The 14,989-nt window shown below is 43.8% G+C and overlaps 1 protein-coding gene across 1 annotated transcript; it reads left to right on the top strand.

Annotated features, from left to right (window-relative positions):
* Positions 1-244: 244 nt before the first annotated feature.
* Positions 245-9,227, top strand: ARRDC4 (arrestin domain containing 4). The gene is made up of 8 exons (XM_083870595.1): positions 245-608; positions 1,622-1,688; positions 1,964-2,111; positions 3,875-3,977; positions 4,681-4,937; positions 5,605-5,767; positions 6,226-6,380; positions 6,497-9,227. Exons 1-8 carry the CDS (start codon positions 260-262, stop codon positions 6,551-6,553), a joined length of 1,299 nt encoding a protein of 432 aa, XP_083726721.1. The 5' UTR covers positions 245-259; the 3' UTR covers positions 6,554-9,227.
* Positions 9,228-14,989: the final 5,762 nt, after the last annotated feature.

Raw genomic sequence — 14,989 nt, forward strand, 5'->3', positions numbered from 1 at the left:
TGTCCACGCGCGCTCGCCCGCGCGCGATTGGCTCCGCCGGCGCGATCACGCAGCGTGACGCACTCCGGGCGTGCGCCCGCCAAGTACCAATGAGGCGGGGGCGCAGGGGCGGCCCCCGGCGAATGGCGGCGCGCGGGGCCGCGGGGCGGCCAATGGGCAGCGCGCGGGGGCGGGACTCGGCGCCGCGGGCGCTGGCGGAGACGGGCGGGTTTAAAGCGCTCGGCGAGGGCGGGCGCGGTTCCCCCGCGGCCGGGGAGCGATGGCGGCGGCCGGGCCGGGCCCCGGGGCCGGCGGCGCGGTGAAGACGCTGGCCCTGGTGCTGGAGGACGAGGCCCGGCGCGGCGGAGGCGGCAGCGGCGGCGGCTACTGCAGCGGGGACACGGTGTCCGGGCAGGTGCTGCTGGAGCTGGCCGGGCCGCTGCCGCTCCGCGGGCTGCGCCTGGAGGCCGCGGGCCGGGCGCGCGTCGCTTGGAGCGAGAGCCCCGGCGCGGTGCCCGGGGCCGGCACGTGGGGGGTGGCGGTGCGGGCCCCGGGGCCGGGGCCGCGGCGGGAGGCGGAGGTGCGGTACCTGGACATCCGGCAGAGCCTCCTGCGGGACCCGCCCGAAGGTGAGGCGGCAAAGGGGGGGTGGGTGAGGGGCGCGGGCCCGGCCGCTCCCGCAGCCGCGGCGGGGGTGGCACCGCGGGAGTGGCGCTGCGGGAAGGCGCCCACGGCCGGCAGCGAGGGGGGAACGCTGCGGGTGGAGATGGGCACCGGGGCCTCAGGGAACGGGCACCGGCAGGACAGCGCTGCCGCAGCGCTCAGCCGTGTTCCCCAGGGAGCTGCCGCCGCCTCATCCCCGTGGCCGTGCGAGTCTTTGGGTGGCGGCTGAAAAACGCGGAGCGGGAGTGGAATAAAACCCGCAGTTCCATTCCCTGCGCTGCGTGGGTTTCCTGCAGAGGCTCGGCCCTGCCAGGGATTCTCCATCGGGCTGGGCCTGCTGTACATGGGGGAAGCTGCTGGAAGACCCTGGAAGCAGTCAGGCTCATCCAATGGATTAGGGAGGCAGAGGAAGCTCGCTGTTGCAGATCTCTGTCACACAGACACTGCAGCACTATGGCAGCCTTGAAAAACTAAAGCCAGAGCAGCGTTTATTTCTGTAAGGGTGAAACGCAGCTCGGGCTGGTCTGTAGGGAAAGTAGATTTAGGCCTTGTGAATTGTGTAACAGTAGGCCCTACATGAATAAATTGGGAGCTCGTATATTTATAGTATTTCTTCGTGCTGACCTTAAATGGCAGTTTTTCGGCACAGAAGTTAGTTTAGTTGTTAATTGGTAAAGTAGATTAATTGCTGTCCTGCTGAAAAGAAACTTACTTTGTGCTTTGCAGAAGCCATTTTGGATTAGAAATTGGCCAGAGTCCTGAACTGAATCTCAAGGTCTCCTATGTTTCCTTGATTTTTGTTTTTCATTGAAATCACAGCATAGCATAAATAAAGCATGGGCCACAGTCCAGAACCCACTGGGATCAATAAAAACTTCTTGCATCTGGCTGGTTTTTTATACATAAATAAATTATCAAAGTGTCTGCTTTGTTCTATTTCTGGGATAACTAAAACATACTATTCATTTTTATCCTACAGGTGAGGAAAACTTAATTCTTCTAGATGGAAGACACGAATTTCCGTTCAGCTTTCAGCTCCCTCAAGAGTAAGTTCAATAATCCAACCTGAAGGGATTGTGCTGGATGCTACTTGTAGTGGAACATTAACTTAATGTAATTTGACTTGTGTTTTTTTTTAGTATCAGCTTTATATATTTGTCTTAATCAAGCACCACACAGACAGGCCTTGCTTGCTCCAGCTTCCCCAAGGCCCTTAAAAGTACAAGCTGTAAATTGGGAAATATTTACGTACACAGGAAATGTTAATGTTTGGAGCCGAATTATTAATTGAGGGTAATGGTTTTATGACTGCTTGTTTCAGACCTCTGGTGACCTCTTTTACTGGGAAGTATGGCAGTATCCAGTACTATGTGAAAGCAGTTCTGGAGAGGCCTGCTGTTCCTGACCAGAGCGTGCAGACAGAGCTCCAGGTCATCAGCCACATCGACGTCAGCTCACCAGCTCTCTTGGTAAGAGGGTCCCCCCACTCCTGCTCTCCCCCCTGGAAAACCAGCTGCAAACAAACCATTTCCAAGCAGCATTCACATCCAGCCATATCCCTTCCCATGTCATTCCAGAGCGTCATTTTCTGACTTCTGAAAAGCATATAAGCTCCCCGAGCTTTTCTCTCTATAAATAGATGATCTTAGGTTGAGTGAATAGCAAACAGAGTGGCTTTTTTAATACCATTGATTACATCCCTGCTGGCAGAGATGCTCCTGCCAAAAAGTTAGGCAGGCTTCAGATGCATAAATAAGGCTTAATAATAGTAATGCACGAGTGCAGAGTAGTTACTCTTACCAGAGCAAGTACATTCACAGTGCTGCAGTGTCCTAAACTCTACAATAATAGTAGGTTGAGGAACAGTAATTAGAGAAGAGTATTAATCATGCCCAGGCTGTCATTTAGGCTCTGGCCATTATGTTACGTATCCCTGCATTTTGCATGTCATTTTCTAACATGAAGTGTGTGCATGCAGCTGCTCCAGAGATCCTTTCAGTTATTTCCCTATGACAGATTTGGCCACATTAAAGAATTGAGTTTTTAATAATCACTGGAAATACTGTAGAGTAATACGAAAGATCAGGCATTAAGTAATGAGTAAATAGGCAAGATGGAAGCTAATGAGCTGGATTCTTTTATCTCTACCCATATTATGAAAATAATATAAAATTATACCTTGCACTTTCATGATAGCAACTGGATCTAAATGGTTATTCATTTAAATATGAATGAGTAATTTCTATTTTATTTAAAATGGTAGGATAATTTTAACATCATGACGTGAACATAGAGAAGAGATGTTTTGAGCAGGCTTCTTTTCCCCCTCATTACATGCTTACGTTTTAATCCATTCTAGAGAGAACTTAGGGTATTTTGGCAGTGACATCTGTAAGCAGAATAGTCTTTATATTCAGTAGTTAGGAGTTTGAGGGCATCACAACCACGTTCTGTAAGGACAGAGCACACCACAGGTTATTGCACAGAAGAGGCCTGTGGGACACATCAGAAAGGCAGTGTCAGTCTTAAGGGATTCCAAGGCTACCACCAAAAGTGCAAAACAAGAGGGTTTTTTTTAATTATAATAAAGAAAATACAAAACCAGTTTGCATTATTGTATTGACTGGGTGCCACTGCCCAGTAAATCATTTTGAGTAGCTTTGATCCTGGCTTGGACCCTTGACGTCTGAGCTTGTGAGTTTATTCTAATAAAAACGTTGCAGGCAGTGTAAATGTCATCCAATGCAAGAGTCCTTGAATAATTAAGATGGTTTTTGCCTCTAAATTTTTTGGGGAGGGGTTGTGGCTTGCAGGTGATGAAGGTGCATCCCCTTAGCCCAGTGTCTATATACGTTTATCCTTTCTTAAAAATACAAAGATAAAAAAAAATTACCTGCTGAACGGTTAGTTGTTTGCAGAGAAAATTAATTCTGCATTCTTCTGCACTGAGAAACATGGGGATGAACACCACAGTACTCCATGAGACCTTTAAAAAGTTAATTTTGAAGACAAAGCACATGCAAAGACACACTGTCAGTCTAAGACTGGGATTTCAAAAGAGAAATGTTGAGTTTGCCAAACCTTGGTTCCATTTCACAAGGTGGCAAAAGTTCAGAGATTCAGATCCATGTGGGTTTTAGAGCTGGGTTGCAATGACTGATTTGCATAACACTAAACTGCAAGTGATTGAGAGCTTTATGCCATAAAATGAAAAATACTCTGTATTTTATAGACGCCTGTTCTAAGAAGTCAGGAGAAGATGGTTGGCTGTTGGTTTTTCACCTCTGGGCCAGTGTCTCTCAGTGCCAAAATTGAGAGGAAGGGATACTGTAATGGTAAGAGTAGTTATCCTAAAAATGTAAATACTAAGCATCTAATAGGCTGTTTTGATTTTTTTTAATCTCAGTGAAGCCAACACTTTGCAGTTTAAAGAATAGTTATGTTTAATAGAAGTAAATTAAGATCCATATGAATTTCATTTTTTAAAAGATCATCTTACCTTTCCCCTTGGGAATATAAATTGAAAGGATGTCCTGTTAATAATCTTAAGGAAAATCTATGTACATTTGAGTGTAAAGAACAATAAAATGTTTTTTATCTGGGATAAAATACTTAATTGGGATGTAATTAGGTTTTTACATCCTATTTGTGTAGGTTTACACTTTGGTAAGAAGGAGTTTTAAGAGCTGCTTCTTCATCTTGATAACATTGGATGCATTGAGAAAATAAAACATCCTGAAATTCATTTAGTACTATATAAAGGGAAGATCAGGGCGTAATTTGCAAATAAAGCTTTTATAGCTTGTTCATATTATGCTTAATGTTTCTAAATGAATCATTGTTTATGTGTAAAACATAGTAGGTGGCTGTAATTCTGCCTGGATACCACTCTGAAAAAAATAAACTGGTTTGAGGAAACTTACCAAGTATTGTTCTCATAACACTGCAGATGATGTACGTGCTGTGTAACATGCTTTGATACTCCCAGAGGAAAGTTGGTAAATACAAATTATTCATTGGACTTTTTCTGTCTCTAAGGGGAAGCCATCCCAATCTATGCAGAAATTGAGAACTGCTCTTCTCGTTTGATTGTTCCAAAAGCTGCCATTTTCCAAACACAAACTTACCTGGCCAGTGGGAAGACAAAAACCTTCCGTCAGATGGTTGCCAATGTCCGAGGAAACCACATTGCCTCTGGGAGTACAGATACCTGGAATGGGAAAACTCTGAAAATCCCACCTGTATCCCCATCTATACTTGACTGCTGCATTATTAGAGTAGAATATTCATTAGCTGTAAGTATTGGGTTTTCAAATGTACAAGCTTTAGTTGCTGCATTCAATTGGGAGCAGGAAGAATTTTCTGAGTAGCTGTTAGTTTTTTACCTATAGTAAATAAAAATCTAGGGAAAGGTGTCCCAGCCCATGGTGGGGGGGTTAGAACTAGATGATCTTTAAGGTCCCTTCTAACCCAAACCATTCTCTGACTCTGGGAAAAATGAATATCAGAAACCACATACATGTGAGACTGAAGGTCATGAAAAGATGTTGAGGTGGAAAGATGGGAATAATGTGAAAAAGGGAAAAATGTTTCTGAGGAAGAAGCAGCTTAGACATGACTTAGCAGTTTCAGACATGCAGGGATTATTTTGGGAAAGCATTCAAGCTGAATGGAGTCCTCAAGTGAATCTTTCCAAAAATGGGAAGATAAGACTGAAAGTCAGGTGTGTAATTATGTTTGTCAAGATAGTTTTTATTTTTCAATGTCACTTAGAGACAAGTTACAGAAAGAAGAAAGCTGCTGAAAAGTAAGGAAAGCTGCCAGGGTATCAGCTAAGCATATCTGGGATGAAAAAGCTCTTAATTTTTAAATTTGCAGTGTAGGGAGTAGGGCAGCTTTTAAGAGCAGCATTCAATGGGGTCTCATGATGTTTTTTTCTTCTGTTTGGGGGCTGTCACATAGGTATATATCCATATTCCTGGTGCTAAGAAATTGATGATTGAAATGCCTCTGGTGATTGGCACTATTCCATGTATTGGATTTTCAAGCAGAAACTCCAGCATTACCAGCCAGTTTAGTATGGATATGAGTTGGCTGGCATTGACCATGCCTGAACACCCTGAAGGTAATAAATACATATTGAACTCTTTCTAATCCAGCAGATGGGTGCAGTGCCAGTTGAAGGGCACTGCCAGGGATGTAGGCCATGGAAGTATGACTCAAGAAGTCTTAAATTGAAATCCAAAATGATCGGTGAGGTTACCCCAACTCCAGCCTTCCTGAAGTCTCTCTGTACCCCATCTGACTGAAACAACTTCTGATGGTGGGAATATTCTACTCATTACTGAATATATTTTGATACAGCACAGGTTTGCTGCTGGAGTTGTCCTAAAAGCACAGCACTCTCTCTATTCCTGCTGAATCACCTGAGTTAAATGAAATTCTAATTTTAGTTACAGTATTTAGTAATTCAGTGCACTTCCAACACAGTTTTCATGGTCCTGGATATACTGTAATGCAGATGCTCTTGCTGTGAGTGAGTGAGTAGTTTGGAATATGACAGAAGCATCTCTTGTGTTTCAGCACCACCAAATTATGCTGATGTAGTGTCTGAGGAAGAGTTTTCCAGACATGTTCCTGCTTATCCACCACCCATTGACTGTGAGGAACAGTTGTGTTGTCCTGTCTTTGCTTACATACAAGAGTTCCGGTTTCAGCCTCCACCTCTTTATTCAGAGGTAAGAAAATAAATAGCAGGTGGTGTTTTTATTGTCAGATGGCAAGAAAGAAACCCAAACATGTACCTAAATGCAGGAATTGCAGCCAGTAATTGTTGTCTTTCTTCTCTCATTAGATTGATCCACATCCAACTGATGTAGAAGAAGTTCAGCCCGTTTCATTCATGCTCTGAAGAGGATTTGTAACAAGCATCATTGTGATGAATGTCTTAATCTTTCTGCTGCTTAAGCTGGTAGTGCAGCTAAAAAGGAAAGTTTTCTTTTTTAAAACTTGAGTCTGTGTACGAGAAAGGCAAAGGAACATGGAGAAGGAGGTGTGAGCACGTTTGGTGATTAAAGAGAACCTGCTGGATTAGTCTGCACAGAGGATAACAGGAGGAGCAGCTCAGCTTGGGATACTTGAGAAGTACCTGAAAATACTGAAACAAAAAAATGCATCAATGAAATACTGAATGTTTTCCAAAAAGAGGATACACTACACAAAGTACGAGGAGGAGATGTGTGGATCTTCTGAAGAGAAAAGAATTTATATTTTGTTTGCAATGCTCTGGAAGAATGTACATAGAGATGTCGAGAACTCCTGTAGTAGAACAGAATGTGGGGTAAGAAAACATTTCCAAAAGATTCCAGTGTTCAGGGGGCTTCAGCTTTGCACTGTCTGCATCCAAAAAAGGAGCACTACTGCAACACAGAGCGCAGTCTTCGTGTTTGATGGGAGCCTGCCCTTCTCACAACTGCCTGGTGGTACTATTGCCTCATTCATAATGATCCTGAGGACACCGTGGATGACAGAATGGCTATTACACAATATTATGAAGGCAACCATTTCCTGAATGCAAGACACAAGTGTGAAACAGAACAGTGAACTTTGAGACGAGCTTATGCACTATGCTTTCTTTCAAGGGATTTCTTAAGGGAATTATTCTAACCTCTTCTACTGTGAGTTCTTCTTCTGCATCTTAAGCCTATGGATAGCATGATAAGGGGAAGCATGGCAAGGGAAAAACCTTTTGCCAGCAGCAGGTATACTTAGCAAAACGGACAATATTTATTTATTCAAAAGCCTTTATAAGCCTACCTCTGTTTTGGATATTTACTTAACGGTCAGATTTGAGACCAAAAAAAGTCTTGTTAAAGCTCCAGTATACTTCAAGGTTCTAAAAGGGACCCTAAATGGTTTCTGTGGTTAGTGAATGAGATACAAGGTGTAGGGAGAGGTGTAAATATACCCAGAATAGACATAGCTTATAACTGAAGTGAAAGCAGATGTCAGAGGAACAAAGTCCTCTGGTAATGGCACAAAGCTTTTCATTACTCCTGCATTTTTGTCTAAAGATCTATTGTCAGGGGCTGCACTGGTCATTTGCTATCCATACTATATATGTTGGTGTGTTTCCTTGTTTGTTTTTGCTGTTTAATTTCGTTTTGGTGCAATATTTTAATGTTTTCCTCCTCAGGTCATTTAGAACAGAGAGAGTTTGTTGCTGCTAAGAGTGAAGGCACAGCATTTACTTGCCCTTCTGCTGCCTTCATTTAAAAGTAGAATGTTTGCTTCCTGCCAGCCATCAATTGGGATCAGTAAACAATCACCAACAGATCACTTACAGGAGCAGAAAACAGCATTGTCAACATGCACGTTTACAGTCCTGTCTTTGAAATACAGGGTTATTTTGGACTACTAGAAATACTCCTTATGTCTTATAGAAGGGTTTGGGGTTAAAACCCGGTGCTTCATGTGGTAAAACAGTGTACTTTCTGATAACTACAAAAGTAGTAACTGAGTTTCCTTCATTTCATCAGTAACTGCAGTTTAAACAAAATCTAAATGTATTTTTATGAAATCTGTCTTCACTTAAGAAGCAGGGATTTTTCTACAGGCACACACGGATATATATTTTTAGTCTTCTTTTAGTATAACTTCCTTACATTGTCTAATTTCTAGCACTTCACCTCAAATCGCTTTTGCATCAGTGTGAAAGACAGACTGGTGGAGATTCACGTTTCCAAACTGCAGTTACTCCTTTCATTTGCAACATTTAGTATTGTCTTCTATAGCAAACGCAGCTTTAACCAAAATTTGAGTGCATGATTTAGAAAGGACATTCTAAAAATTATTATTTAAGTCTCAAGGTGTAGCTCTCATGCCTTTTTATTTAAGTGAGGGCCTGCCCATACAATCAATGCAGGATTTTCATTCACATCATCTGGAAAGGGAACAAGCATCTTTTCCTTAACAGATACCATTAGAGTTACTTGAAAAGTAATTTGGTCATGTATTGACTTGCATGGTAATAATTCAAAATATTAGCTTAAAGAGCGTTAGGTGCTTTTTTGGACTGTAATACCTGAGAGGTGATGTGTGCTACCTGGTATAGTCATGGTCAAGCAAACAGCAGTATGAAGGGTAAAGATGTGTTTGGTTTTTTTTTTCTAAAATCTTTGAGTTGTTTTTTTTTTTATTCTTTGCAGATAAACTGTGGCCTTAGATTGTTTGCCGCAAAAAAAAGTCAACTATTATGTGTTTCTTAGGAAGCACATGTGGCCCTTCAAAGGAGGGGTGAAAACAAGATTAAGTTCTGCTCTCTGGCACTTGGCTTAGTGCAGAAATTGATCCTTAAAAATAATTACTGTTTGCACAATAATAAGTTCAATATGCAGGGGCTTTGTTTTGATAACTGTGAAACAGTTTAAAAGAGACAAAATAAAAAAAAAGCTGTTTAACATACAGGAACATGATTGTATTTTGTACTAATGAATGAGCCCCATGGGTTCTTTGTTAATAAAAGTGTCAAATCTACATTCTGCTGTTCATCTCTGGTTTGATGCTATGTCAAGAAATATGTGTATTCTACCCTACAGATCTCTGTCTCTTCTCTGATCTGGGAATTATGTCTTCATCTGTCATTGTCTTAGTTCCCTGAACTATTCATAACCAAGAGCTGGAACAAATTGATCAAACAGGGCCTACTCCCACCCATAGTTATTATGTCACAGGGGCTCTTACCCATCAGGATTTTGAAGGATGTGAGCTCTAATTGGATTTCTCATCTCTAATATTAATCTTAGAGGATATTTTATTGTTTCCATTAGACAAGATTAGAGCAACAGACTAAAGATAAATCCATCAGATCCAACCTTATAACCAGAGTGCAGAATGACTAAAGCAGAGACCCTGCTACTGTGGGGGAAAGAGGTGACAAACTGTACCTGCCCCACTGCTCACCTGAGCCAGGAGTGAGAGGATAAATCTCCATCAGGGTCCTGCCTCCCAAGGATTTGAGGAACAACACACAGCAGCAGTTGATTTCTTCTTTCTGTTTCCGCTTTTGAAGGAAGATGGCAAATTTCTCTGTGGAAAGTCAAGGTGAAGATGCTGCTCAGGATTGTGGAATCACAGAATATTTAGGTTGGGAGGGACCTTAAAGCCCATCCCATCCACTATTCCATGTTGCTCCAACTCTGTCCAGCCTGGCCTTGGACACTTCCAGAGATGGAGCAGCCACAGCTTCTCTGGGCCACGCGTGTGGGGGAGGAGTTTTTTCTTTGTACCCTGATTCAAGCACCAGAACTAGCAGAGGAGTCATGATTCATGAAATGGAAAATTAAAAACCTCAAATACTAGTCTTATATATTTTTAAAAGCTCTCTCACTAAATGATACTTAAATATCTTACCACTAAGTTCACAGTAGCAATTCCACTCCATCCACTGTTTGCTTTTATAGGGGAGTATTTCCTTTGACAAGCTGCAATTGTCTATTAAAATACATTTGGTGTTTAAACAGGTAGTAAAAAGCCAGGCAGAGATAGAGCAGATCCTGCAGACTCATGTTGGCAGCTCTGACCCTTCTGATGTTTGCATGGAAACGCACAGTTTACGTACAGAGCAAGAGAGATCATTTAATCAACTCCTGGGGCATGTTCCAAATTATCAAAATAGCATGTTCCATGACTTCACCACCCAATTTGGACAGTGAAAGGGAACATCTAACTAATTTTGTAAAATCTCTGCTATATATATAGCAATGAAAACATGTTTGGAGAGCACAGTTTGCAAACAATGTTGATTTGGAGATAATCACTTGTTCTGCAACTCCTTACAAAACCCAGGCATTTGTGCTCTATTTTCTAGTCAAATTCTGCTGATTTTCAGTGCTCTCCTCTGAGTAGTGACTTAGCACAGGGACACAGAACCCGGCCTTCAGACTGCTGCCTTTTCTAAAGCTGATTACATAATACGATAACATCAATATGGACAGTACAGGCTGCTGCACAAAGTAAATTCTCCAAAGAAATAATTAGGTCTAGGATGAACCCAGTCCACTTTTAGTATTAACATTTTATATATGGCATAGCCAAGGTGACAGTCTTGTTCCAAAATCATGTTGTCATTATTTCTAAGCAATTAATAGGAAATGACAGCGCAGAGAAGCTCTGCTGGAATATCACTGCATTATTGGCATTTTAGGGCAAGTGACTAATAATAATTTTAAGTCACAAAACTGTGGAGGGTGGTTTTATGTGGAATAGAAAATGGCAACTCAGGTGGGACTTCACTGCAGTAGCTGCTCATTCCAGCAAAGTGCTGTGGGCCTTCTTAGCTACTTAGCAGATACAACTCTGCTACTGATAAATCTCCAAACACCCATCCCTTCAATAGATAAGAGATTTTTCTTTTTAGTTTTGACTTACATTCAGTCACCTGGGTGCCTGTAGGGTGAGGTGAAAAATGAAAGACAGGGTGAAAGTTGGAGCAAGTAGTCTAAACCCAGCCAAATTTTTGGCAATGAAAAACTCATTTTTTTTCTACAGCACCTTGGAACAGCATCAGCCTCCCCGTAAATGAGGCAGTGGGCAGTGATAGAGGTGAGAACAGAAGCATAGGCAGAAGGGTAAGATTTTGACTGCAAGGTCTTAAACAGGATTGTTGCACACCCAGAAGGATTCCAGGTCTCTGTATAGGCCAGTCCTATTTGATGTCATGTCTGTGATCAGGTTGTGCTGGTCACAACATACCAGACCCCAGCATAAGGAGAAAGTGATTCTTATTGCTGAACTAATTAGACTAATCAATGCACAAAAGAGAGCACAAGTGACAAAAGTTACAATTCCATTTAAATAATTTAAGGCCTGAGGTGCTTTTCTCCTATGTCTTAATGTGACATGAGCAAATCAGTAGCCTTAACAAATTAGAAAGATATTAAAAAAAGAAATATTCTGCTGTCCTGAGTGTAAAATGAGAGCAGAAAGGGAAGAGCATTGACAGACCTGACAGATTATCTTTCTACAGTGTCCTGGTGGAGAAGAGAAATGTCTGAGAGGGTTTAGTGTCCATACAGGCCAATCAAGTTTTACACAGTGTGTCCCAAAAGTGGCATCTTTCCCTCATTCAGATCCTGGAGCAGGCTGGTCTCACCCAGTACCTGCCATGCAAGAGTCAGACATGCTCAGCACAAGGGAGCAAGATCAGAAAGCCTGGAATTCCAAGGGGCCATCCCAATCTGCAGCCAGAGCTTCTCCCATGTCAGGGGCTGGAGCAGCTGTGCTGTCACCTGCAGGGATGTGAGTGACACAAGGACCCGCCCGGGAGTCTCACACCTCGGGGGCAAAGAGCTGGAGATGTCTGTTTGCAGAGGTGTGAAATACAAAGGTCCCCAGCAAGGGCAGCTTTGCAGACTTTCCCTTATGATCCCACCTGCCATCGCTGCGAGAGGACTTTGCACTCTTCCAAACAAATTAACAATTCATTTCCAACCCTGACATGAAGATTAACCCTGCCAATTAATTCCTTAATCTCTTGCTGCTGACAAGGCTCACAGTTGCCATGTGGATGCCTGTCCACTGGGGCCTGGAGCAGGGCCATTCTGTTTAATTAATGCTGCATCCAGGAGACAGTGGAGCTGATGCTCCAACATATTCCAACAAAACGAGCCAGAGCTGCAGCTCACACACCACCCAGACAGCCTGATGAGGACCTCCACAAGGGCAAACACCATCTTCGTGCCTGTGGCAGCTTTTGCTGCATAAAGGGAGTACTTTAACCAATCCAGAGGCATTTAGCCATGGTTTACTTGGAGAAAAATGCTTCTTGGTCATCTCCACAATAGATGTGATCAGCATTTTGCATGTTTCCAGTAGCAGCAGGGAAAAAACCGACCCACAGAACTATGTCAGTCTCCTTCCTCCTGCCTCAGACAGCTGAAAAGATGCTGAGTTTGGGCTTGGGGCTGCAGGGAGGAGGGGCGGCCATGCTGAGGCTGCTTCAGAGGGAGACCTTAGACGAGAACTGAGCTGACACAAGTTTGGAAATGTGTGAAGTACAGTAAAAAGAAAAAGTGATGCTCAGTCACCTCAGGGAATCTTTGTAAACCAGCTGTAACAAATTAGGTCAATTTTCCTTTGTTTCTATAGGTTTTGCCATATATAATTAGACACTGCCCATTACAGTGCTTTACAAAGTGAACTAATACACAATAAAATCTATGAATAATATTAAATTAAAGACTTAAAACCTCTGGACATATAAACGAGGAAATTGCAGGTGTATAAACTAAGCAAGTAACAAAACCCCCGTAATTTAGTGCCTGTTACAACAAGTGCAGTGGGTGGAAGGAGTGAAGGGATCCCAGAACTGCAGGGAACACATGGATTGTATAAACACACACGTAAATGGTGTTTACAGAGAAGTATGAGGAAGGAGACACGATGATACATTAGACAGGACACTCTGCTCCACAGTGAAGTTGGGTAATCTCTGCCTTAGGGTTTTGTTGTTATTATGGTTTTTCATGGATTTGGGCTCAATGCTCAATTACACACCAAACTCCCTTCACCCAGAAGGGCCAAGGTGACCCCTTTGCAGTGGCCAATCAGACAGGGGCAAGAAAAACCTGGATTTTCCTGCAGACCTCTGCCCACCTGCGTCTGACAGGGCAAAAGAAACATCTGCTGGTGAGGAGTTACGAAAGGGGAAACAACATTCAATGCAAAAATTGCATCTACCTGATTGGAACAAGCTGTGCAGGTATCTGTCACTGGTCACACTGGAGAGGTGTTGCTTTCCTTTTTTTAAAGTGTGCAGCAAAGCCAAGAGCAGTTTGAGGACTGGCATTTTTGCAGACACTCTGTGTGCCACATCACTGGAGAACCAGCTTGTCATGTCCTCAGGGTTTGTTTCCATGAGGCTTGACAGAAGGACAAAAAGCTCATGGGCTGTTGCTCATGACATGGCATTTTGTGCAAGAATCTTAAGCTGTCCTTGTTGATTCTTCACACCATTTCCTTCACAAAGTCACTTGGTACCAATCCTCAGCAGGACTTGGGGCTCTGGGCATGCGTGGCTCCCAGGGGTGTGTGTGGCAAGGGGTTAATTTGCTGCTCACTGCAGGATGATTTGGCAATTCCCTGTTTTCTGAAGTTGTCACAGAGTCTTCTAGGAGCTCCTGCTATAAATAGCTCCTGCGGGGGTGCCAGGGATGCATTTCTTCCAGGCAGATGCCCAAACCCAGCAGTGAAACACTTGACTATCAAAGCTGGCACACCAGGACAGGGACATGGGCAGAGGGAGGGAGTCTGCTGATTCTGCATCCTGTGAGTTGGTAGGAAAGGCCAAGCTGTGCTGAGAGCACCATCCTTCCCTCTTGCACTCAATTTTTTCTTAAAGTCATTTATCAAATGCACCTTTCTGCAATCCACACCAAACACTCTGAGCAGAGCTCAGCCCTGCTCAAGCCACATGCAGATATTTTGCCCCATGCTTAGCTGAGCAGTCTTGTCACCCCCTGATGCATCTGGCACATCACAGGCTGAATCCTCCCTCAGCCCCACTCCAACCCCTACCTCATATCAGTCCAAAGCAGAGAATTTCCATGAGGACTCAGCCTCCCACTTCTGCTCAGATGGGCTTCACCCAGCAATCACTTGCATCTCCTGTCATTAAACCACCTGTTTGATCCCAGCCAAAGTGTCCTTATGGGGATCTGGCACACACTTGGGATCCAGCATGTTGGGAAAATGGCTTCAAGGATGTTTAGAGAGGTTCCCAAGCCCACAACAGTTCACAGTTCACAGGGATTCCCATATCTCTGCCTGCAACACTCACTGTTAAACACAGGCTGATGGAAAATTTTCCTCTGGGGAAGAAAAAGCATGACAGAGAATGGCCTGATGTGAAGTTCAACAACATCAGCATTGACATGTTTTAACTGAATGCAAGATGGAAATCCAGGATGGACCAGGCTGGGTTGTTTACCATCCCCTCTTTCTCTCCCCCACCCACGCTCTCCATCCACTTACAGTGGTGCCACTTTTCCCAGGAACAAGCCATCACCCACAGGCCTGAGCAGGCAGGGATTCCTCCCACTCCTTCAACTGCACCCTAACTACTCCCTTCTTCCCAGACAAGGGCACGCCAATCACTGTTATCTTGGCTGCATCACAGCTCCAATCCCTGAGCAAAGACAGGCTATTCCATTGCCAGACCTCAACCGTTCAACCCTTCCCTTCCCCCTCACATCCCATTCACATGGATCTTAAAATCCCTGCCCAGGGCAGGGGGTGACAGAAGAAGTCAGGGAACAGGGCTGGCTGTGCTCTTGCTGTCACAGCTCTC

This window comes from Zosterops lateralis, assembly GCF_965231275.1.
Source record: "Zosterops lateralis genome assembly, chromosome: 13".
Classification (NCBI taxonomy): domain Eukaryota; kingdom Metazoa; phylum Chordata; class Aves; order Passeriformes; family Zosteropidae; genus Zosterops; species Zosterops lateralis.